This window comes from Schistocerca serialis, chromosome 2 (assembly GCF_023864345.2).
Source record: "Schistocerca serialis cubense isolate TAMUIC-IGC-003099 chromosome 2, iqSchSeri2.2, whole genome shotgun sequence".
Taxonomy (NCBI): Eukaryota; Metazoa; Arthropoda; class Insecta; order Orthoptera; family Acrididae; genus Schistocerca; species Schistocerca serialis.
This window is the reverse complement of record NC_064639.1, coordinates 452101401-452124974: the sequence shown is the minus strand read 5'-3', so window position 1 is coordinate 452124974 and position 23574 is coordinate 452101401. Positions and strand designations below refer to the sequence as shown.

General features: G+C 37.1%; 1 protein-coding gene across 7 annotated transcripts in view; it reads left to right on the top strand.

Moving 5' to 3' along the window:
• LOC126457331 (zinc finger CCCH domain-containing protein 13-like) overlaps window positions 1-23574 on the top strand; it is a 243890-nt gene that overhangs the window by 31378 nt on the left and 188938 nt on the right. For all 7 annotated transcript variants that reach the window (XM_050093536.1, XM_050093537.1, XM_050093535.1 and 4 more), the window contains exons 2-3: window positions 15057-15135; window positions 15237-15479. In XM_050093536.1, the coding sequence (XP_049949493.1) occupies window positions 15057-15135; window positions 15237-15479 (322 nt within the window). The remainder of the gene's footprint in view (window positions 1-15056; window positions 15136-15236; window positions 15480-23574) is intronic.

Here is a 23574-nt window from a genome sequence, read left to right as displayed (position 1 = left end):
TACATTCACATAATTTGTCTATTGGTGAGATGTCAGATGCCTTTTCTAAATATAGGTGACCAAAGATGATATCTCTTACTCTCTCCCTGTATCTTTCTTTCATCATTCTATAAGCAAAAATGAAGCCTCTTTGTTTTTACTCTGTTGCCTCATAGCCCTTAGTGTTCACCCTCAATCTGTGCATTGTCCAGGTGAAAATATACTTGTCTGTACAATATTGGGTTCTTAGCTTTCCTCTGGGAGGAAATTGTCCAAAAGAAATGATTTTATCTAAGCAGTCAACTTCCTATATCATTGTTTCATTTATCCCACCTTTTTGTACTAGGTTTAGTGTTTTGGCACCATACAGAGCCTCTGTTCTTGCCACTATATTTTAGTGTTTAATTTTGGTGTCCCACGTTAATGCCTTCTTCTTGAATATGTTTCTAGTGATCTGGAATGCAGTTCTTTTCTCTATCTCTCTCTTTTATTTCGAGACATTCTTCCTCATTATTGTTTATGGTTAGCCATTCACCTACATATTTGAATGAATTGACTTTCTTGGTTCTGCTTTGATTTATGAGTAGTTTCTCCAAGGAATTTTTTACATTTGTTTTAAACTCTGTCTTTGTGAGAGAAATTTGTTAACCACTTTTCTTGGTTGCTTAATTAGATTTTTATTTGGATTTTCACATTTTTGGGTGTGGCTGTGATCAGGGCAATGTCATCTGCAAATGCCAAACAATCTACATAGAAGCTACCCTTTCAGTTTCCTAATTTGATACCTTTCGTATTGGATTTTCTCCGCACTCTAATAGCTTTTTCCAGGACACACTTAAAAAGTATAGTCAACAACAATATGTCTCCTTGCCTGACTCCCGTTTTTATTTCAAAGCTTTTGGAGATTCTCTATCAGTGGAATCAAATGGTTTCACAAAATCTACAAAGGTAACAGTTGTGTCTTTTTTCTCAGTTTTCTCATTTCAGGGATGGTTTTTAGATTGCAGATCTGTTCAGTGCATGATTTATTTTCCTGAAAACCTCCTTGATATTCCGCTATTTGTAGGTCTAGTTGATGTTCCGCCCAACTGAGTAGTACTTTAGATATAATTATTGGGATCTGTTTTAGGGCCTTTCTTGTGCAGAAGGTTTGATGATTGTGTAAATCTTCAAAATATTTTGCTATTATGTCACAGTTATCCTGCTGAGATTTGACCATTTGGTTAGTTTTTGCACTTACTAGTTGCAGTGTTGGTGGTATAAATTTGATGAGTTGTTTCTTGTTTGAAATCTTTATTGATCTCTCTCTCTCTCTTAAAAATTCTAGTGACTTCTCTTTTGTAGGAGGTTTTCTCTGCTTTCCTGATTTTTGTTTGCATTCCACTTCTCCCATTATTTCTGTCTTTCTTGTAGAGCCTCGTCACAGTGATCATTCTGCCATGTCTGTTTTTTTTTTTTTTTTTTTTTTTACATTTGGCAGGTGGTGCCATTCTGACAGCTGCTTCGGTGATGCCATTTCTAAGATCATCCCATGCTTGAAAGTCCTCATTTTGAAGTCCTGCTTTTAATTTTCCTGGCTGCAGTATATCATGGTCGTATTCTGGATCTTAGTTTGTCTCTTGCGTTTCCTGTGTACTTCAGGCTTAATCCTAAACTTAGCTACAGAATGTAGTGCTCCCATTTGATATTTTTGGCTTTTGTAACTCTCGACATTCATTATTTCCTTATGACTTTCTGCTTATTGCTATGTGCTGTAGCTGTTTTTCCCCACATATTGGGTTTGGTGACACTCATGTTGTTAGCTTCTTAGGTTTTCTCTCAAAGGACATGGAATTTATGACTATATTGTGGTTATCACATAGTTCTATCAGTCTTTCCTGGTTCTGTTGGGATGCTTGTGAGCAGAATGTTTACCAACAGTTTTCCTATATTCTCTCTCTTTTCCAGTTTGTGCGTTAAAGGTGCCCAGTAGAATAATAATGTGTTTTGAAGAAGGTATTTTACTCATGTAGTTATGAGCTTTCTCCCAATATTCAACTACATTATGACTGGTTTTCTTCTGGTTTTTATCATATGTTGGGGCATTGATATTTAGAATTGTGTAAAATTTGTTTGTGGATTTAAATGTTAGAGAGGATGTTCTTTCATCAGTTGGGTCAAAACTTACTGTTGAGTCAATTATTTTATTAGAGATAATGAAATCACTACCAAAAATGGGTGCATCTTTCATAATCTTGCTGCTGGACTTACTCTTATAGATTCTGTACCCATTTGATTCTAAAGGTTCATTGTCCATGTAATGAGTTTCTTGTACAGCTATAATCGTTGTCCTTTTTATATAAGATCTATTATTGTTTTTAGTTTTCCAAGCTTAATGAGAGATTGGACATTTACTGTTGCTATATAGTTTATTTGCTTTGATTTAATTTTGTGTGTGCGATCTTCAGGGTGCTCTGATTCACCCAAAACTATGTTGTGGTCTCCTAGAATCTGAATGACTACTTTGCACCTTACCAATGGGCTTGGTGGAGGATTAATCTCCTGGAGTATTCTGATTGCATAAAGCCTTCTAATCCATATTGGTTTTTGTTTCAGTAATTAGATTGTGCTATTTGGGTTCACATTTTTTGAAGGTAAGATATGTAGGAAATGGCTGCACCTCACATGGTGAACAGACACCTGCCAGGGAGCTGCTCAATATCAAATGGATTTAGCTTCCTTCCAAGATTGTTTAAGGTTGCCTCTTCACCATACCGGAGTCCATATCTTCTGCTGTTGATACTATTGAGATCTTCGTCGTACCCTAACAAGGTACCCTAAGATACTATCACCCAGACCTGGTGAACTGAGGTTTTTTTAAATGGGGTGTTACTTCTCCCCCTTCTCCTTTCTCAACCGGGCTTAGGACCGGCTGTGGTGGAGTTTGATTAGTTTGTGCTAATCAGATTCACCTCATACTTTTGAAGGTAAGAGGTATAGGAAATGGCCACACGTCACATGGTGAACAGATGCCTACCAGGAAGGTGCTCAATATGAAACAGATGCTTCTGGATTTAACTTCTTTCCCAGACTGGGTAAATTTGCTATTTTATCATGCCCTCTAGAATTTTTTGATTTTAAGGGTTTTATGGTGAACATTATTTTTGCTGGGGTGGGGAGGGTCATATTCGTGTTAGTGAAAGTTATGTCTAATGTCTGGTCTGAGGCACTCCGTGGTAGTATCTACTGAACCTGACAACCCCATCTCTTCAGTAACAGTTATGGAATGTTTGTTAAAATTATTTGCTACACTGGCCACATCTGTTACCAATGTATCGTTTATTCTTAATGCAATTTGCTCCTCTTAATGTCTGGTTCTACCGGTCCCCACCTTCAATATATCATCCCACATTGTCTTAATGTTGTTATCTGATGAGATAATTTTTTTCTTGTAATATATTTGCTTTGATATTTCTATTACCACTACAATCCTTAGTATTTTGCAGTATCTTGTAATGTACTGTATCATCAATGACAGAGCTGTTTGTGACTGACAGATAATGTTTTCTTTTGTTTTAGAAAATACCTATATTCCTTGAGTAATCTTTGGTTTATTTGTTGACTTTGGCCTCATCAGCATTAGTTTTTGGTGAAACGAGTATTGAAATAATGTAAATAATATCTTAATAAAAGTTTTGTATTTTTCTATGGGTGGGAGTGTGGTTCCTGTATAATCACAACATTTCCACTTCCTTCCTTTTTTGAAGATGGATTATATGATACCTTTTGTCCAATGTACTGGGACTTTTCCTTATTTCCCAGTGGTGTTTATTACCCTATAAGTGGAGCTTTTTGCCATGTTAAGTACTTCTCTCTTTTTCAGAATGTCTAATTTTCCCAGTTCTTTCTCTGGTAGATCCATTCCAATATCTATCTGTACTATACCTCTTGTCTCTTTTTAGATGTCTTCAAATGCCTCCAGACAGTGATTCTATCTTCTTTCTCCAGAGCTTTTATTGGAGTAAATGTATTTCCTTTATTTTTCACCATTCTGTACAGCAATTTGTTGTTTGTTTTACAGTCTTCTTCTAGCTTCACAGAAAAGTCTCCCCCAACATTTTTCTTCTTTTGACTTACTCTCTTTGCTCTCAGTTTAAAGTCTCTCTACTTTTTCATCAGTGCTTTGTTCTGCATCCTTCTGCTTCTTCTTTTTCTCTTTATCCCTTTCTTTTCTTGCTGTGTCTTCTTGGATGACACAATGAAATAATAATTAATGTGTCTATTTACCTTTCATTGTTGTACTCATTTTTCCTACATTGTCTATTGCAGTGCCCACAAAGATTTGGTTGGCTCTTTTCCCTGTCCAGTCTCCTTCTCCAGTTCCTGTTAAATTTCTAGATAGAGAGTCACAAATCTGTTTTTGTTGTTCTTATTTTTCTCAGATTTTATCTTGGATTTGCATTTGTTTCTGCCTTTTGCACACAGGTAATTCTCACAGTGGCTGTTAAGTGCCCGTGGAAGAACTAAATACTATAATATTTGGTACAAAGACTTGATAGGTGACCTCAACATAAAGAAATTTAACATAGTGCACAGAAATAGATGAAAAGACTTATCTTTATATTATACAGGGTGTTCCTAGATGAATGTTCTATATTCAGGTACATCACGGGAGGAACAATCATTCAAAGCAAAGAAGTCCAGTAAACCTGGGCTTTAAAATGCATACCATAAATTTTTGCTACTGTGACACACATCTCTTCCACTGAACAAGTGCACATAGCAGCACCTAAGGTATGCTCTTGAGAATCCATGTTTACTGGACACTTTTTCCTTGTGTTGGTCCATATTACATCTCTCAAAATATTCAAATCAAAGAGCTTTCAGTGGAAGACATATTTGTTTCATGGTATCAAAGATGTAGTGCTCTTAGCATTTAGGATGTGCATTTTAGAGTCCAAGTTTGTTAGACTTTTTTGCTCTGAGTGATTGTTCCTGTCGTACCTCTGAATATTAATTACTCCTTCTGTGACACAATGTGTAACAGTGGCAAGCAATCACCGAATTCAGTTAAATTATCAAATAATTAGGATGACACATCAGAATTGATTTGTTGTGGAATATCAATGAAAAATGTCTTGAGGAAGACTGATTCCCTACTGATTTTCATTTGAAGGCTCTTAAGGATTTTTTTGCTATTTGGGCAGAAAAATAACTGATGATGGTCAAACAGAGAAAATATAAAATGCAGACTTTCAATAGCAATAAAATATTTCTAAAAAAGAGCTATTTTCTAGCATCAGATGTAAATTTAAATGTTACAAAACCTTTCCTGATGGTATATGTCTGGAGTGTAACCCTGTATGGAAGCAAAACTTAGGCAACTAGCAGTTAAGGCAAGAAGAGATGATGATACCAGCTGTTGAAATATGGTGCAACAGAGAAATGCTTAAGATTAGCTGGGTAGATTGAATAGCTGATGATCGCATACTGAACGAAGTTGAGGAAAAAAAGAGAAATTAATGGCACAATCTGACCAACAGAAAGAATTGGTTAATGGTACACATTCAGTGGTATCAATGGCTCATCAGTTTGGTAATTGAGGAAAGAGTGGGACATAAAAGTCATAGAGGAAGACCAGGGCTCGAATACAGTAAGCAGAGTCAAAAAGGATGTAGGTTGTGGTAGTTACGCAGATATGAAGAGAGTTTCAAAGGGTAGACGGACTATAATTCATCCATGAAAAAGGTTTCTTACAAAACTCATGTCCAACTGCTTCTTGAGTATTGTTAGTCGGTCGAAGACCCTTACGTATAGTAGAGATGCCGAAAGAAGATTCCTGACAGCTTACAGCACTGTTACCAGCTTTCAGGTGGGAAATGCAAATGACTGCAAGCAATAATAGTAGTCAGCCATGTGCTTGCGGGTTTTCTGCCAAGTTGCTGTGTCCATTGTACACACTTTACTTTGATGTCCAGCTCAGCTGTCTTCTTCAGGTGCTGCAAACTTTGTTGTTATGTGTACTTGCATGCCTATACACTAACTAGTCTATAATAGCAAAATTCCTAGCACCTGACAAAGATTGCTGTGTTGGTTCTCGAAATATTGTGCATAAAATGGAAAAAACTCAGTAGAACATCCAGAAGCATATAATTAATAAATCAGCCCAAGAAAATGTGGAAAATGTGAGAGATCAGAAATCAGTAGTCATCTACAGAGCTGTGATTCAGACTTGTTAGCATGTTACAAGGGGGTTAGCGATCCATTTCAAAATGCTCTCTCAACTGTTGAAGAAGAAATCTTCATAGACTTCTCAGCAAGTGGCGAAATCAAGAGACAGTTTGTAAATAAATCGCTCTTTGAATTTTGAACTGTGTTGGATGATGAGTAATCTGCATTGAAAAGAACAGTGTTTTGAAGACTGTCACCATTTTCAGCATCCTATGTTTGCAAAACTGGATTTTCTGCATTGGCAGCTTTGAAGGCCAAATATATGTCGGCTGCTTTGGAGATGAAACATAGATCTCAGCTAAACATAGAACAACAACTCAGACAGTCTATTGCTAATATTAAACCTGTCTTCAAAAAACTTTGCTGTGCAAGCCAGAACCAGAGGAGTTACTAATTATTATTATTATTATTAAACTTATTTTTAATTTAGTACTGAGAAGTTAAATACACTATTGGTATTAAATGGACTGTGCAGTACTGATACAGCCCTAGTTATAAGTGCTTTATGTCACTGTAAATGTGAATTCTGCTTTTTGATGTACTTTGCTTTGCTTTCCTTTCAGTAAATTAATAAGTCTGTGAACTCATATTAGTTTCTTTTCAGTAAGACCCCCCCCCCCCTCCCATTTAGCATTATCATACCCCCTAGGGGTGGGGAAGTGTGGGAGGTGTGCCAGATAGGTTGAGAATTGCTGCCATAGAGACATATACAAAATCATGTTATGTAATTATTTGAGACAGATGCATGAATCAGTTGTGCCAAGTCCACTGCAAATGTCAAGGATCTTCCTTTGCTGGCTCACTGTAGTTAGATTAAATAGAGAGAGGAAGAAAAAAAAAATGAAGAAGCACTGTAAAATTCATCACAGAATAGTTTACTCAGTTCTGGAACATCACCAAAATGCGGAAACATCTCCTGTAGGAATCACTACAGGAAAATAGTTGCAGATAACATGAAAAATTACATGTAAAACTTTGAGAGCATCCAAGTCAAAAGTGTTACTTCCTTCTGTGTTCACACTACATACTCATCATAGCTATAAAACTGGAGAAATTCAGGCTTACACAGTGGTGTGCTTAGAGTCATTCTTTCCAAGTGCCACCTACAAATGCACTGAAGGAGGTTAATTGTATTATAAAACAAATAATTGTGCCCTTGCCACATGTCATACAGTGGCTGGTGGAATGCACATATGTGTGCTGTGCCCTTGATTATAAAGTGTCAGTTGTATCATGCAATTAGCTATGTGTTGCCCTGTCTGTTTTCTTTCTTCTTGTTGTCTGGCCTAATCGAAATAAGCTTTCGGAGTGCTGTTATCAGGCTTTTGGTCAAAATCTAGCATCAACTGAGGAGGTGATTAAGTTGAAGAGATTCACGTTTCTTGTAAATCAGATGCCGTGCAACCTTTAGGTGTTGTAAGAGTATCATTTTGGGACCATTCCCCTGCAAATCTATATGTACCTGTGTGACCATAATGTATTTTGATGAAATTTTTTGTGGACATTAGCACACATTCCCAATAAACATTGATTAAGTTTCTTGATCGCCAATTTAATAGTCGCAGAGATATAGCCATTTGTTTGACCCCATAACACAGCTTTCAGCAGTGCATCCCTGAGTTTTCGGTAACTTTGAGACACATCTTTGTCAATATTTTCTTGAAAGGAGCAAAAGTAGGCCATCTTGTACAACCTTTTGCATTGTCTGGCATGGAGTAATAAAGAGAGATTTCATAAGCAAATTTCACACAGATAATTTGATGCAAAGTCATCAAAAAATAGCCTCAGCAAAAATGTGAAGTTTAACTTTTCATGTCTATGAAAGTACATGTTTGATAAACCTGCAACTTTATATGTGATAACTTACACCACAAGGTCCTTGAATATAAAATTTATTTAATTTTCCTACTGCTTTCCAATAGTTTACAAACTGTAGATAAAATGGCAATTTTTGCAAAAATGCCAGAAATGGGTATTTTCAGCCCGCTGAAAAAAAAGAAAAGCAGTTTTCTGCAATCTCTTTTAAACCATTTTCATTATAAAAGCCATTTTCTAAATCACATAAAACTAGATATTGTTTTATAATGCAAGTATATAAAGCCCTAAAATATAAAGACAAGATGACGGTGTGAAGGTGCAATGAAAATATGCCCATCCTCTACTAGAACTCAATTTGATCTGACATTTTTTAATTATGTTCTACAGTAATTTAATACTCTCTGGGGAAGGCAATATCAAAAAAATCTTGTTGAATAGAAAGTGAGCTTCACTCAGAAGTACTTGAAAAAGTGCAAAAACGAAGAGCATCTTTTGTTGTGGCTCATCATGACATATTTCAGCCAGTTTGTTTGCTGTAGTAACTAACAAATCAAATTAGTTACGAACTTCAAAAAATAACTATGCATTTCCAAGGCACTGGAGATCAGATAGTAAAATTTTTGCTGAATGGCTACAACACACATTCTATAAATTGTTTTCAAGCTTTACACCATTGTTGGATGTATAAATTTTGGTGAAGTTCATATCAGTCTGCGGACAGATTTTTGGAAAAGGATTCATGTTAATGAGAATTTTGAATAACTTTTTATTTTGTGATGCTTCTAAACTGCTAGATAAATTCCATTCTATAACACATTTTGTATCCACATAGTTTTTGTTTTTTGTGGGGCCATGACCAAAGCTGTGCAAATGGTGGTTTCCTATATGATATGATGCAAAGTGTGATCAAGGATTTGTTTCCATAGGGTCTCAAGGCTGATGGTACATTCCTTTAAGTGTCCCGGGCTAAAGCTAGATTAAATTTATTTTTTTTTAATTTGTAGACAATGTTGACTGGAATACTCTCTTTCAAATTCTGAAGGTGGCAGGGGTAAAATACTGGGAGCGAAAGGCTATTTACAATTTGTTCAGAAACCAGATGGCAGTTATAAGAGTCAAGGGACATGAAAGGGAAGCAGTGGTTGGGAAGGGAGTGAGACAGGGTTGTAGCCTCTCCCCAATGCTATTCAATCTGTATATTGAGCAAGCAGTAAAGGAAACAAAAGAAAAATTCAGAGTAGGTATTAAAATCCACAGAGAAGAAATAAAAACTTTGAGGTTCGCCGATGACCTTGTAATTTTGTCGAGACAGCAAAGGACTTGGAAGAGCAGTTGAACAGATTGGACAGTGTGTTGAAAGGAGGATATAAGATGAACATCAACAAAAGCAAAACAAGGATAATGGAATGTAGTCGAATTAAGTCGGGTGATGCTGAGGGAATTAGATTAGGAAATGAGGCACTTAAAGTAGTTAAGGAGTTTTGCTATTTGGGGAGCCGAATAACTGAAGATGGTCGAAGTAGAGAGGATGTAAAATGTAAACTGGCAATGGCAAGGAAAGCATTTCTGAAGAAGAGAAATTTGTTAACATCGAGTATAGATTTAAGTGTCAGGAAGCCGTTTCTGAAAGTATTTGTATGGAGTGTAGCCATGTATGGAAGTGAAACATGGACGATAAATAGTTTGGGCAAGAAGAGAATAGAAGCTTTTGAAATGTGGTGCTACAGAAGAATGCTGCAGATTAGATGGGTAGATCACATAACTAATGAGGAGGTATTGAATAGAATTGGGGAGAAGAGGAGTTTGTGGCACAACTTGACCAGAAGAAGGGATCGGTTGGTAGGACATGTTCTGAGGCATCAAGGGATCACCAATTTAGTACTGGAGGGCAGCGTGGAGGGTAAAAATCGTAGAGGGAGACCAAGAGATGAATACACTAAGCAGATTCAGAAGGATGTAGGTTGCAGTAGGTACTGGGAGATGAAGAAGTTTGCACAGGATAGAGTAACATGGAGAGCTGCATCAAACCAGTCTCAGGACTGAAGACCACAACAACAACAACAATTTTTTTTATTTTATTTTATTTTTTTATCTTAAGCTTAATGTTTACTCCATGAGGTTGCATTAATTTACTGTTGAATATCACAACGAAAACTAATTGCCAGCCAGATGTTGTCACTGATGGAGCTGGAATAACTGGGAAAATGTGCTGTTTTGAAACCCAGCACTTGTCACTTCTTGATGGCTTACAAAATGAATTGACTAGCCCGTGTGGATGTACAGTGCTTGTCAATGTGTCCTTCCACTCAGTGGAAATCTTATGGAAGTTACCAGTCAACCACTTAGTCATAAATGGGTGCAGCATATTGTACTGGCTGGGGGCCCAATTTGAATGTACTTCCTTCAATACTGTCCCTGGTCTTGGCCAGAAAAAAGTGGTTCTCTGATCAGTGGGTAAAAAACGTAGATTTTCTATAGCTTCTCATAGTGTATGCTTTTGTGATGCTTTATTTTCTTGAATTTCTTCTTTTCTGATAAAGCAAATTTAATGCAATTAATTCTTTCAGTGCAGAAGTGGAACAGATCTGTAGAATTTTCCCATTAACTGGTCCTTGCAAATTTGCTCTTGCTACTAATACATTTGTTTTACCTCCAGTCCCATCACAAAGTGATTTTCCATGACTCATAAAAAAAATCCATTCTGCCTTCATTGCAGAGTACCTTTTACAATAGAAAAAATAGAGAAAATTAATTGATTAATTAACTTCTTTTAAAGTTTTGTGTTTGGTGCTGGAGCCATCATTGAAACAATAGGCAGAAATTTGAGCGAACTGGTTTTTACATTTTTCATCAGCTGCTTGGTAAAAGCATGAATATTAATTGTGTAATGTTGCAGTCACTGACAATGAAAACAAAACAACTCATAAGTTCTACCTTTTGATTTTCGGAAAAAAATATGTGACGTGAGCAATTGATGCTTGGCTATTCTCCCTGTGGAAGTCTTGCGCTATGTCCTGAACAATGAATGAATAATTTTCTGTAAAATCTGTTAGGGCAATAAGCTCGTCTTCCTTTACATCTAATTTAAGAGCTTTAAGATGTTTGATAATGTAATTGTGGCATGACAGACCCAAAATAATTGTTCCTACTTCAGGGAATTCATCACCTATGTGGATCATGCTGTATAACATAGCTAGCAACAGCTTCTGTTGCAAGACTCTCTGAAAACGAATCATTGCCTGGAAAGGTCAAGGTGATGGTATATCGATGCAAAGTGAAACTGTATGCTCACCCTCCTATGCAGTACTACATATGCATGATATTCAGGAGCATGTCCTCACTTTGCAATGCCATCCCCGTATTTAGGGATTGTGGGCATCCCTTGCACATGAACACTTCTTGTGCCCCTCCACCTTGTTCACTGGACTGCACTGTCTTCCAAAGAGAAAAGAAGATTCAAGAATACAAGACTCTTGACTGACTCACATATCAAGAGACCAAGGGGAAAACTGATCATCTATGTCCTACACATGTGATGGTGATTTATGTTGTGGCTGCGATGATTCCATTGTGTCTAGTGATTGCACCGTTGCCCTATGTGTCTTTTCATCAAGTACTCGGGGCCACTTGATTGCATGTGGTTGCAAGTCCTCCTCCTACTGCTTCCCCCACACCTCTTTTGGGAGCATCAACTCCCCACTCGCTGGGGATTTCCATCAGCAACCTTCGGCCAGAGAAGCAATGCCCTCCTTTGGCATTTCTTACCAGGTAGGGATGCTCCCTTCCCAGGAATCTGCAGATCCATGATGAGATACCAGCCACAGGTTGTGAGTTGTAGGAGTTTGTGTTCCTCCTTTGCCCCAGGATATGGGGCATACAAGCTCTCGTAGACAGCAAAATCATATAAGAAGAAGAAGGAGGAGGAGGACAAGGACAAAGACAAGGACAAAGCACAAGAAGGAAGAGGTTGTGGTGGCCGTGTGCCACCAGGCTCTGCCTGTTCCGCCTCTGTCCCTGGTGTCTATGGTCTCGCAACCCCTTCCCCCTCTCTCCCCTCCCTCCCCCCTCCACCACCCCCTCCCTCAAACACACACACACACACACACACACACACACACACACACACACACACACACACACACACACACACACACACAAACCCATTGCTCAGGAACCAATGTTGATGGTGGAACTATAATGGGTTTTTCTGCCACCTGGTTGAGCTATGACATCTCTTGTGTGTTTCCACAACTTTTTGTACTAACGTCCACAATTACTGGGGCTATTTTAAAAATCATGCTACTACAGAAGAGTGTTGGCATTGTTTGCACATATGTTCTGGTCTTTGTCTACAGTGAACAGATGCCCCTTGATTCAACTTTGGCGACTCTGGCTGTTTGTGTGAGGATGTCTCTGGAATTTACCGTCTGTAATGTGTATCTCCCTCCCAACAATGAAGGTTTGCTGGACACCCTGGAAATGTAATGCACTTTCATAGGGTGTGTAGGGGTTTTTGTTGATAACATGCCCCCTCCCCCTTCCTCTCCAGCTGTAGTGAAGCCGACTTCCTGCAAGGCAGCAAACATGAAATTCAGATCAGCACTCCAAAAAACACATATAGAACTGTTAGGAAAAAACTTCCTCAATTTTGTCATGAAGACAGCTGTTTTGAACTATTTTGAATGCCAGTTGACTAGAATATTCCAGTGGTCCTGGGAAGCACAGTTCTGCATGGTGTGATACAGCTCCTTTCAAACTGAGTCCATGCACTCCACTTGCTTTGATGGTCTGAAAACACTCAGAACATGATCAGCATAGTACACTCAGTGTGTACACACCTTAATGCATTCATATATTATTTGTTTGGATACTTTTAAATTATAAGTAAGACTGGTAAACTAACCTCCAGTGACAAGAAACAGATATAGGCCTTTTATAATTAGAAAAAAATCTTTCAATATGTTAACCTCATTTTCTGTGGCCTGAGAAGGTAGTCAGAATAGGTGGTGAAGTTGTTGAATTCATAAAGAAAGTTGATTTTCATTTACAGCATTTTGCCACATCAGCCATATTTGCTGAAAAATTCTTTATATTTATCTCTAACTAGCAATTTATTCAAAACTTTTTTATGTATAATGGTCATTGTGAAGGGCTCACAACATTATAGGGGACAGGAATCTTGTGAATCAATCAAACAGAATAAGATTTTTCTTTTTTTGGAAAATTCAATGTGATATGTATAAAGCTGATAGTTCCCATATCCACTCTTGTGTTGTGTATTTATTCTGTACAAAATAATATTATGTATTATTTTGACACTACAATCTTATAGTGTAATTCTTGTTGGTGTTATTTTCATCATTTAGGGATGTTCAGTGAAAATTAAAAAGAATAGCTAGTTATATCAGTTGCAGTATGCTTTACAAAGAAGAGAGATAATTATTACTACTAAAATTCTTTTACTCAAAGGAACAACAGGCAGTATAAGAGAGCCTCACCTAAGAGTCGTCAGTTGCATTTTCTCTGGTGTTCCAGCAGATATTTGCAATTTGGCCTTTTAAATGTGTAGCTGTAGTCAGCCCAAATAAATACTGCTCATCACATCTTTCATGCAAAGCCCAATATGGACTGAATGCATCTGTTTGTTTCCCATTACAAACAAAATGATTTTTAAAGCAGAATGTTACATACCCTTTCAACAGTGTGGCCCCAAATTAGTCTAGTGCAATATTTGTGTTATCTATGGACAGTAAAACACAAAAAATAATTATTTTTCCCTGGTAGTGTAGTTTGTGGGCCTTGACATCTCTATATGAATATGAGTGCACACAACAGTTGATTTTTCTTATGATGAAGGTTGTTAAACTCCATTATGCCATTGATCATATCCTCAACATAGAAATGCAGGAATGAGTAAATTTGTTGAATATCAGTTTATTTTGCTGGTCCCAACATGTTAGTAAAAAGGGGAGTGCACACAAATCTTACAGTGTTTCCTTTGTTATGAAATTTGTCAGACTCACGTATGCTATTGACCATTTCCTTCCATGACATATATTTCGACATGTTAGCTCGGGTACTGTTATAAGCATCTCATATTTTATATCTGTTTTATCTGTACTAAGGTTTGACTTGGTGACTGTACCAAGACTTCTAAGTTACTAATCGTAGTTTAAAATGTGACAATGTGTGCAGTGGAATAGTTGAGTAGAAGTTTGCAGACATAAATCAAGTAGACGATATGACATACAGTGGTTTTTATATCATTTTACTGAGTGCTGTACATATATTAAATGTTTTATGATGATTGTCTATGTAGTAGATCAGCTAAACACACTTAACTGAATTTACTGCTCATTGTATCCTTCTTTTTTATTTTTGCTGGAAGGATGTACAGGTATCTTTCACATCTCCCCCTTTCCCCCCTTAAACATGCACTTTTTGTTAGTTATAATCTTTTAATACCAATTACTATTGCCATGGCAGTAGCTGTAGCTGTTTGATTGTATAGTAATCATTTCATAATCAGAATAACAAAGTGATGACATTAAATTGTTTGCAGGAGAATTATCATAGCAACACTCTACAAGAGAATGTGTTTGGTTGTGCCTTTTTAATATTCAAAGCTGTCATATTTTTTTTACTATGTCAGATGTTGGTTGTCACAGTCCATTGTCAGTGATGTCTGGGGCTGCTGGTGACATAATTGCTACAGTTTGTTTTCATTGTTTTTGTGTATGCATGTTTAATTTACACAACATAATTACTGAAGCTAGCAATTACAGTGTGCAGAAAAGTGATGTGGCTATAATAACATTGCAAAGCTAACTCATCAGTACTCATTAACAGAGTGCGTGAATGAACCCAGCAGGAAACTTACTAGCTCTTGCGGCCATGACAGTATTTTATGTACTGGTAACAATGTATCAACCTTAGCATCTTATTCCATGCTCAGTTGTCAGTCACTTTGTTATCCTGATTCAAATGTATAAGCAATTGCTTCAAATGTGTTACTTAGTATCCTCACACAGGCTATTCGTTTTGAACAGGTATGCCAATACACACACTCTAATCAGTCCGTCAAAACAGCGAGCTGCAATAAAAGATGGAGATAATAAACCGAAGCAGGTAATGTATAATTAATACATTAATTTGTTGCATTTAATTTTTCTGTACTTTTATAAGTAGTTATCAATTCCCAGCATTGCCATTATTTGGTTTATTTTCAGATCCATAGCTCAAAACCACCAACGAAAGAGGATGTTAATAAACGTCTCCACTCCACAGTTGTTGTGAAAAAGACACGAAGTCCAGATTTGAACTGGGAGAAGTGGGATCAGACAGACCTGGAATATGCAGATGAAAAAGCTTTGGAGAAAAGACGTCAGCTGCTGCAAAGAGAACTAGAGCTACAAATGAAAAGAGAGAAGGAGGAACAACAACGGCAAAAAAAGGACAAGAAACCAAAAAAGGTAGGAAATGGAATATCTGTTTGTATCTTTTTAGATACTTGTTTTCTGGATGATGGAATGTAGATCATTATTCTGTGATTGGTAGCTGCATTTCTGTTATATGAACTGTGGTCTCCTTATCAGGAAGACACAGTTTCTACTAAAAGAGTTCCATTATGAAGTTGTCTAATTTCCTCTGGCAATTCAGAGATTTGTTGCAAAGTCTTCTGTGTGTAAAGAGAGACAATTTTTCATAAGTATTTTGGTGTTGTTTAATGACAAGAATAACATTTTCATACTTTGCTTGTAATCTTTTACTATTTATAACTGATAGTTGTGATGAAAGAAATCACACGATGAACAAGCCACATGTCATTTTTAGGTGATTTGATGTGAATGCTCTCTGAAATACGTGCAGTGTCACACTGTAACAGCTGATGCTGGCTCCAGAAGAGCATATAGAGTTTATGTAAGATTGATGGCATTGACAAGCACCCAGGTACACCAGAGCCATACCCATCCCCATCCATGACTATCAAGTTTACTGTATTCTAGTTGCCATTTAGAGCAACCTGGTAGATACTTTATTAAAATGTTTTGTATGTGGTTAGCCTAACAGCACTCAGCTGTGCTAGTAGTCATATGGCTGGAAACCTACACTGAAATTTCTGCTTTAAAAGTGGTTGACTGATTGGGTAGGTTAATGTAGGTGTCGAAGTTCATTGGATACGGGTCCACTGCCCTTACGTCTTTAGTCTGAAGAATAGTTTGGTATAGTTCTCCACGCAAGTCTGACCTGAGAAAGCCTCTTAATCTCTGCAAAAAACACTACGACCTACAGCCATTTGAACTTACATTATGTAAGTTCAAATGGCTGTAGGTCGTAGTGTACTCAGTGCTAGTCTACCTCAACTTTTACCTTCCACACTCCTTTCCATTACTAAGTTGATATCTCAGGATATGTCTTATCAACCGATACCTTCTTTTACTTAAGTAGTGCCATGAATTTTTGTTTTCCCCCATTTCAGTTTTCCACCACCTCATTAGTTATTCGATCTATTCACATAATCTTCACCATTATTCTGTAGCTCCAAATTTCAAAGCTTTTATTGTCTTCTAGTTTGAACTGTTTAGTGGTCACATTTCTCTGCCATAAGAGACTGCATTTCAAATAAATACTGCCATAAAAGACTTTCTAACACGTAAATTTATATTCAGTTTTAACAAATTTATCTTTTTCTTAAAAAATACTGTTCTTGCTACTGTGAGTCTACATTTTATATCCTCTCTATGTCAGCCATCAGCAGTTATATTGCTGTCTAAATAGCAGACCTCATCAACCACATTTAGTGTCTCATTTCCTAATCTGATTCCTTGAGCATCATGTTATTTGATCCAGATACCTTTGCTTTATTTTTTTTTGTGTTAATCTTAAAATCTATTATCAAAATGCTGTCTATTCCTTTCAGCTAATGTTATAAGTCCCTTCCCTTCTCTGATAGAAGTACGAAGTCATCAGCAAACCTCACAAAGTTTTATTTCTTCTCTCTGAACTTTGATTCCCTTTCACATTATCTCTTTGTTTCCTTTACTGCTTGCTCAACACACAAATTGAACAACACTATGGTGGATGTCAACCCTGGCTCACTCCCTCCACAAGTAATGCCTCCTTTATAAGTACTTCAACTCCTATAACTACACTCTGGTTTCTTTTCAAGTTGTAGGTAATCTTCACTCACTTTGTTTTCATCCCGATATCCCTAGAGTTTCAAAGAGCGTATTTCAGTCTGTGTGTTTGGAGCTTATGGGCACTCAACGCCTATGTTAACAGTGCCTGTTTATTTCAGGTGGTTTTTATCAAAAGCTTATACTAAATCTACAGGTTCTATAAATTTATGTTTATCTTACTTTAACCAATCTTTTAAGGTATCACCAGTATTGTCTTGCATGTTTTTACATTTCTCTGAAACAGAAACTAATATTCCCCAAGGTCGACCAGTTTTTTCGTGGTCCTGTTAATAATTCATGTAAATATTTTGTAACTGTGACTTATTAACCTGATGATAATTTTCACACCTGTCAGTAACTGCATTCTTTGAGACTGGAGTTACTAAATTCTTCTTGAAGTCCGAGGCTATTTTGTGTATCTTGCATACCAGGTGGAACAGTGTTGTCGTGACTGGCTCTTTTGAGGACCTCAATAATTCTATGGAAATGTAGTATACTCCAGGACCTTGTTTCCTCTTGGGTCTTTCAATGATCTATCAATTTCTTCTAGCAGTATCACATCTTCCAGCTCGTCTTCATCAACGTCCTTTTCCCTTTCCATAATATTATCTTTAAGTCTTGTTTCCTTTGTGTTGCCCTTCTATGTAGTCATTCCGCCTTTTGGCCTTCCCCTTTGTATTAAGTACTAATTTACTGTCTGATTATTAATATTGATATTGGTGCTTCACTTTTCTACAAATGTTAAGGTTTTTTATATGCAGCATCTGTCTTTCCTATAATCATTGATGTTTCTACAGCTTTGCATATCTCATGTAGCCATTCCTACTTTGTCATTTTACACTTTCTGTCAGTTTCATTTTTTAGATTTCTGTATTCCATTTTGCCTTATTCACGTGCTGTGTTACTGTATTTTCTCTTTTAGCCCATTAAATTCCATATCTCATGAGATGTCCAAGGATTTCTAATGATCCTTGTCTTTTTGCCTTGTTAATCGTCTGCTGGCCATCTAGCTACCTTTTTATCTTCTGTTATATTCCTTTCCTCTCTTTTGCTCAATAGTTGCTTAATGTTCTTCTGAAACTCTTAGCAACCTTTGGTTCTGTTGACTTATTCAGGTCCCATCTCCTTAATTTTTTAGATTCTTGCAGTTTCTTCTGTTTCAATCTCCAATTCATAATCAATAAATTATCTTCAGAGTCTTTATCCGTCCTGTTTTTCATTTAAAATATGGTTTTGAAATCTCTGTCTCAGCATTTTATAATCTCTGTGAAACATTAGCTGTCTCTAGGTCTCCTTCATGCGTAGAAAACAGTTTCATGTTTCTTCGACTGAACTATAGCAATGATTAAATAATGAACTGTGCAAAATTCTACCATGCAGCTTCCTCTTTCATTTGTTTCACCCAGTCTGTTTTCTGCTAGTTTTCTCTTACTCTTATTTTTTGTACTATCAAATATCAGTCCCTCACCACAGTTAAACTTAACTATCCAAATAATTTCTTTTATCGCATCATACATTGCTCATATATCACTTGTGCAACTGTTTCTAGAATATTGCTCAAGTGTGTGGGGCCCATACCAAATTGGACTAACATGGGATATTAAATGTTGTACAAGTACATGATGAAAGACCCCCCCCCCCCCCCAGGATGCCGCTAACTTAATATTTATTTAAGAGCAAAGCAAGAATGAAACACCGATTGAACAGATGCATTAGCAAAGGCATTAATTATGAATGTGCGGTAAGGCGCAGACAAAATAAAACATTTTTATCATTCAATTTTTTGTACAGTTGTTTTTTTGTTTTACGAGAAATAGAGTCAGACTTTCGAGTATGTAGCAGGACAACGTACTGTGATAGTGATCTATTCTATTGGATGAGTGAATAATACAAGGTTAAAGAACATATCAAGCATTTTTATTTATTGAGATAAAGGGAAGAGAAAAACGAAGAAAGTGGATTATTTTTGTGATTACGACAAGCACTGGTATCCCGGGAGTCCTCTGCTGCCTGCAACTTCAACAACGAGCGAAGTCCTATATTCAAGAAGAATTTAAGAAAAGCACAAACATACTTTTCAACAACACAATTATACAGGGTGTAAATTTTAAGTTGACAAACCAGAATAACTCGAAAAATAAGCTTCACATGAAAAAGTGTGTAGAATCCAAAGTTGATTATTTTGGAGGGGGACATCTGCTGGTGCTAAAATTAGCCTGCCACCCCAGCCCCCTGGGGGTGGGGTGGGAGGCAACTTTAAAATTTCAAAGGAGAACCCCCATTTTTATTGCAGAATCAGATTCTACATAAAAAACTATGTACATTTTGTCTTAAGCATTTGTTTTAGTTTTTGGTAGTTGGCGTTGTAATTCAAGAAAATCCATGTTCTCATTTTTGCGTGGAAAATGGTTACGGATAGATAAAACGTACTTATTTACTTCATAAATTTTGATTCGCTAAAACTAAAACTCTCCCTCTCTCCCCGTAGGGTGGGGTTTGAGAGAGAGGAATTAGAGTTTTACAAATGTTAACTCCAATATTAATTTTTTCCACAGAGTCAGAAAGTTTTGTTTGTTTTGTGGTCATGAGGCCACACAAATTTTAATTACCAAACAAAGCATCTGACTAGCTAACTAACTAACCAAACATCCTACTTACTAACGAGTGAACTAATTAATTCACAGAGTAAACAAAGTAAAAGAATAACTGAGGAAAAGACTAACCCACTCCCTAGCTATTATTCTATTCTTGAATTACGTATTCTTGAATTACAGCGCCAACTACTAACAGTCAAAACAAATGTTTAAGACAAAAGGTACTTAGTTTTTTATGTGCAATCTGATTCTGCAATAAAAAATGGGGATTCCCATTTGAAATTTTAATGTTGCCTCCCGCCCCACCCCCAGGGGGTGGCGGGCTAATTTCAGCACCAGCAGATGTCCCCTTCAAAAATAATCAACTTTGGATTCTACACATTTTTTTGTGTGAAGCTTATTTTTCAAGTTATTCTGATTTGTCAATTTAAAATTTACACCCTGTATATATTTATTGATTTATAATTTTTTTTATTAATTATATTACAATGAACACAGAGAAGGATAGCATAAATGGTCACAGGTTTGTTTGATCCATGGGAAAGTGTCACAAAGGTACTGAAGAAACTGAACTGGCAGACTCTTGAAGAAAACTATCTGAGAAAGTCTGCTAACAAAGTGTCAAGAACTGGCCTTAGATGATGACCCTAGGAATAAACTACAATGCCCTATGTATCACTCACATAGGGATTGTGAGGATAAGATTGGAATAATTACAGCACACACGGAGGCATTCAAACAATCATTCTTTCCACACGCGATATGTGAATGGTATGGGAAGAAATGCTAATAACTAATGATGAGATGTACCCCCTGCTGCACACTTCGTGGTGGTTTGCAGATTATGGATGTAGATTTGGCTGTGGATATTTCTACCTCTGTACTCTGCAATCCATCTTACGGTGTGTGGCAGAGGATTTTCAGTGTACCACTGTCACTTCCCCCCCTTTCTGTCCCAGTTGCACATTGTGTGTGGGAAGGACAGTTGTTCGTAAGCTTTCATGTGAGTTTCGAATCTCTCTGATTTGGCCTTCATGGTCTTTTCACGAGATATTTGTAAAAGGAAACAATATATACTGGTTTGGTCATGTAGGACGATATACTCTTGGAATTTCAACAGTAAAACTTGTGATGCACAATGTCTTTGTGTAATGTCTGCCAATGGGGTTGTTTGAGTATCTGTGTGACATTTTTGGACTACTAAATGAACCTTTCATGAATCATGCTACTCATCTTTGGCTCTTCTTTATTTCCTCTATCAGTCCTATCTGGTACATATCCGAGATTGATAATAACATTTTGGTATTAGTAGAATGAATGTTTTGTATGCTACCTCCTTTGGGGTGGCCTGCTCTTCCAGAGAATTCTTCCAATGAATCTCTGTCTAGCATTTGTCTTTCCTGCAATTTGTGTTATGTGGTGGTTCCACTGTATATTGCTCTGTGCACATACTCCCAGATAATAAATTTATATACTACTTCCAGTGATTGTTTGACAGTCGTGTAATCATGACAAGACAAGAAAATGCTTCCTGGAAGTCAAGGCACATATCTACTTGGGTGCTGGTATCTACTGCTGTTCTGGTTCTGTGGATTAACAGAGTGTACCAGGTTTCACACAATCTTTGTTTTTAGAACCCACATTGATTCCTACAGAGGACATATTTGGTCTCATAAAAAGTTTATGATACGCCAGCAAGAAATATATCCTGAAATTCTATAATAGACTGATGTTGGCAGTATAAGCCTCTGGGTGTGTGCATCTGTTTGATGACTCTTCTTGAAAACGGGAATGACCTATGCAGTTTTTACAGTCATTGAAATGTTTTGCTCTTTCAGTGACCAATGGTACACTAATGCTAGAATAGCAGCAAAATCTTTTACATAAATTACTGTATTTAGAATCATATAGGTATCCCACCTGGTCCAATTGCTTTTCATCTTTTGAACAATTTAGTAAATATTTGTATCCTACAGTCACTTATTTCAGTACCTGTGAGTTTAACAATGTTATGAGAAGGAAATTCGCTACTCACCATATAGTTGAGATGCTGAGTTGCAGATAGGCACAACAAAAAGATTTCCACACTTTGGCCTTGGCCTACAATAGACACACATACTCAACTCACACACACGACTGCAGTCTCAGGCAATTGAAACCACACTGGGTTTCCATTGTTTAATATCTGTGAGTTTTAAATTCCTGCAGTCATTGACTGGAAGACCCAGAGTATCGTCATACTAAATGAAACAATTTTTGAAAAAGGAATTTAGTGTGTAACATCTTTTCCTGGCTGTGCCAGTGTGCTGTTCCTGTAGCTATTGTCTTTAACAGGGCTGTCTCCTGGGGGCAGGAGGCCTTCTTCAGTATGGTGGGTAGTGGTCTGGTCCTAAGAGGCTGGCTCAAGGTTGGATGATTTCTCCATGTTGATTTACAGAAACTTCTGAAGTGTGTTGTTGCTAAGTAGTAGTAATTTACAGAATCAATAAAGTTGAGCTGGAAATTTTGAATGAAAATATGTGCATTCGGCTCCTGATACTGATTGGCTGAAAGGCTTAAACATTATACAATTTTGTGTAGTGGTTTGGAGCTCGTGAAATTAAGGAATCGGTCGACAACCCTCATGGGGTTGAGGTAAAATGGGTGTCACTGTGTGGTGGAGTTTCTGTTTTAATTTAATTATTATTTCATTACCCCCCCCCCCCCCCCCCCCCCAAAACCTACCCTTCCCACCCCCATCCATGAACCACAGACCTTGCTGCTGAGGTGGGGTGCTGATAAACATACTGTAGGTGCAGCCACAATGTAGGGGTATCTACAGAGAAACCAGACAAACATTTGACTTCTGAAGAGGACAGCAGCCTTTTCAGTTGTTGCAGGGGGCAACAGTCTTGATGACTGACTGACTTGACCTCGTAATACCAACCAACAGGGCCTTGCTGTGCTGGTGCTACAAATGGCAGAAAGCAAAGGAAATTTTCCTCAGGGTGTGTACATCTCCTGTATGGTTAAATGATGATGGTATCGTCTTGTGCAAAATATTCAGGAGGTAAAATAGTTCCCAGGTAAAGTAGTCCCCCATTCAGGTCTCTGACCAAGGATTACTTGTGACAGTGTTGTTATCAGGAAAAATAACACTGGCATTCTATGGACCAGAGTGTGAAATGTTAGATACTGTAACCTGGTAAGTAGACTAGAAAACTTAAAAAGGGAAATGTGTAGGTAGGAGTTAGATATAATGGGAATTAATGAAGTTGGGTGGCGGAATGAACAGGACTTCTGATCAAGTGAGTATAGGGTTATAAATATAAACGAAAATAGGAGTGGTGCAAGAGGAGTCTAAAAATGAATAAGAAAATAGAAATATGGTTGAGCTACTATGAACAATGTAGTGAACACATTCTCATAACCAGGATAGACAAGAAGCTAACATTCACCACTGTAGTACAAGTTTGTATTCCAATTAGCTCTGCAGATGATGAAGAGATTGAAAAACATTAGGATGAGATTAAAGGAATTATTCAGACATTTAAGGAAAAGGAAAATTTAATTGTGAAAGGGGGCTGCAGTTTGATAGCAGGAAAAAGCAGAGGAGGAAAAATAATGAGAATATGAACTGGATTGAAACCTGGTAGAATTTTGCACAGAGCATAATATAAATGATGTTAGCACTCAATTTAAGAATCGTGAAGTAAAGTTGAATATGTGGGAAAAAAAAGCCTGCATATTGATTATATAACGGTAAAACAGATTTTGGAGGCAGATTTTAAACTGTAAGACATTTCCTGGAACAG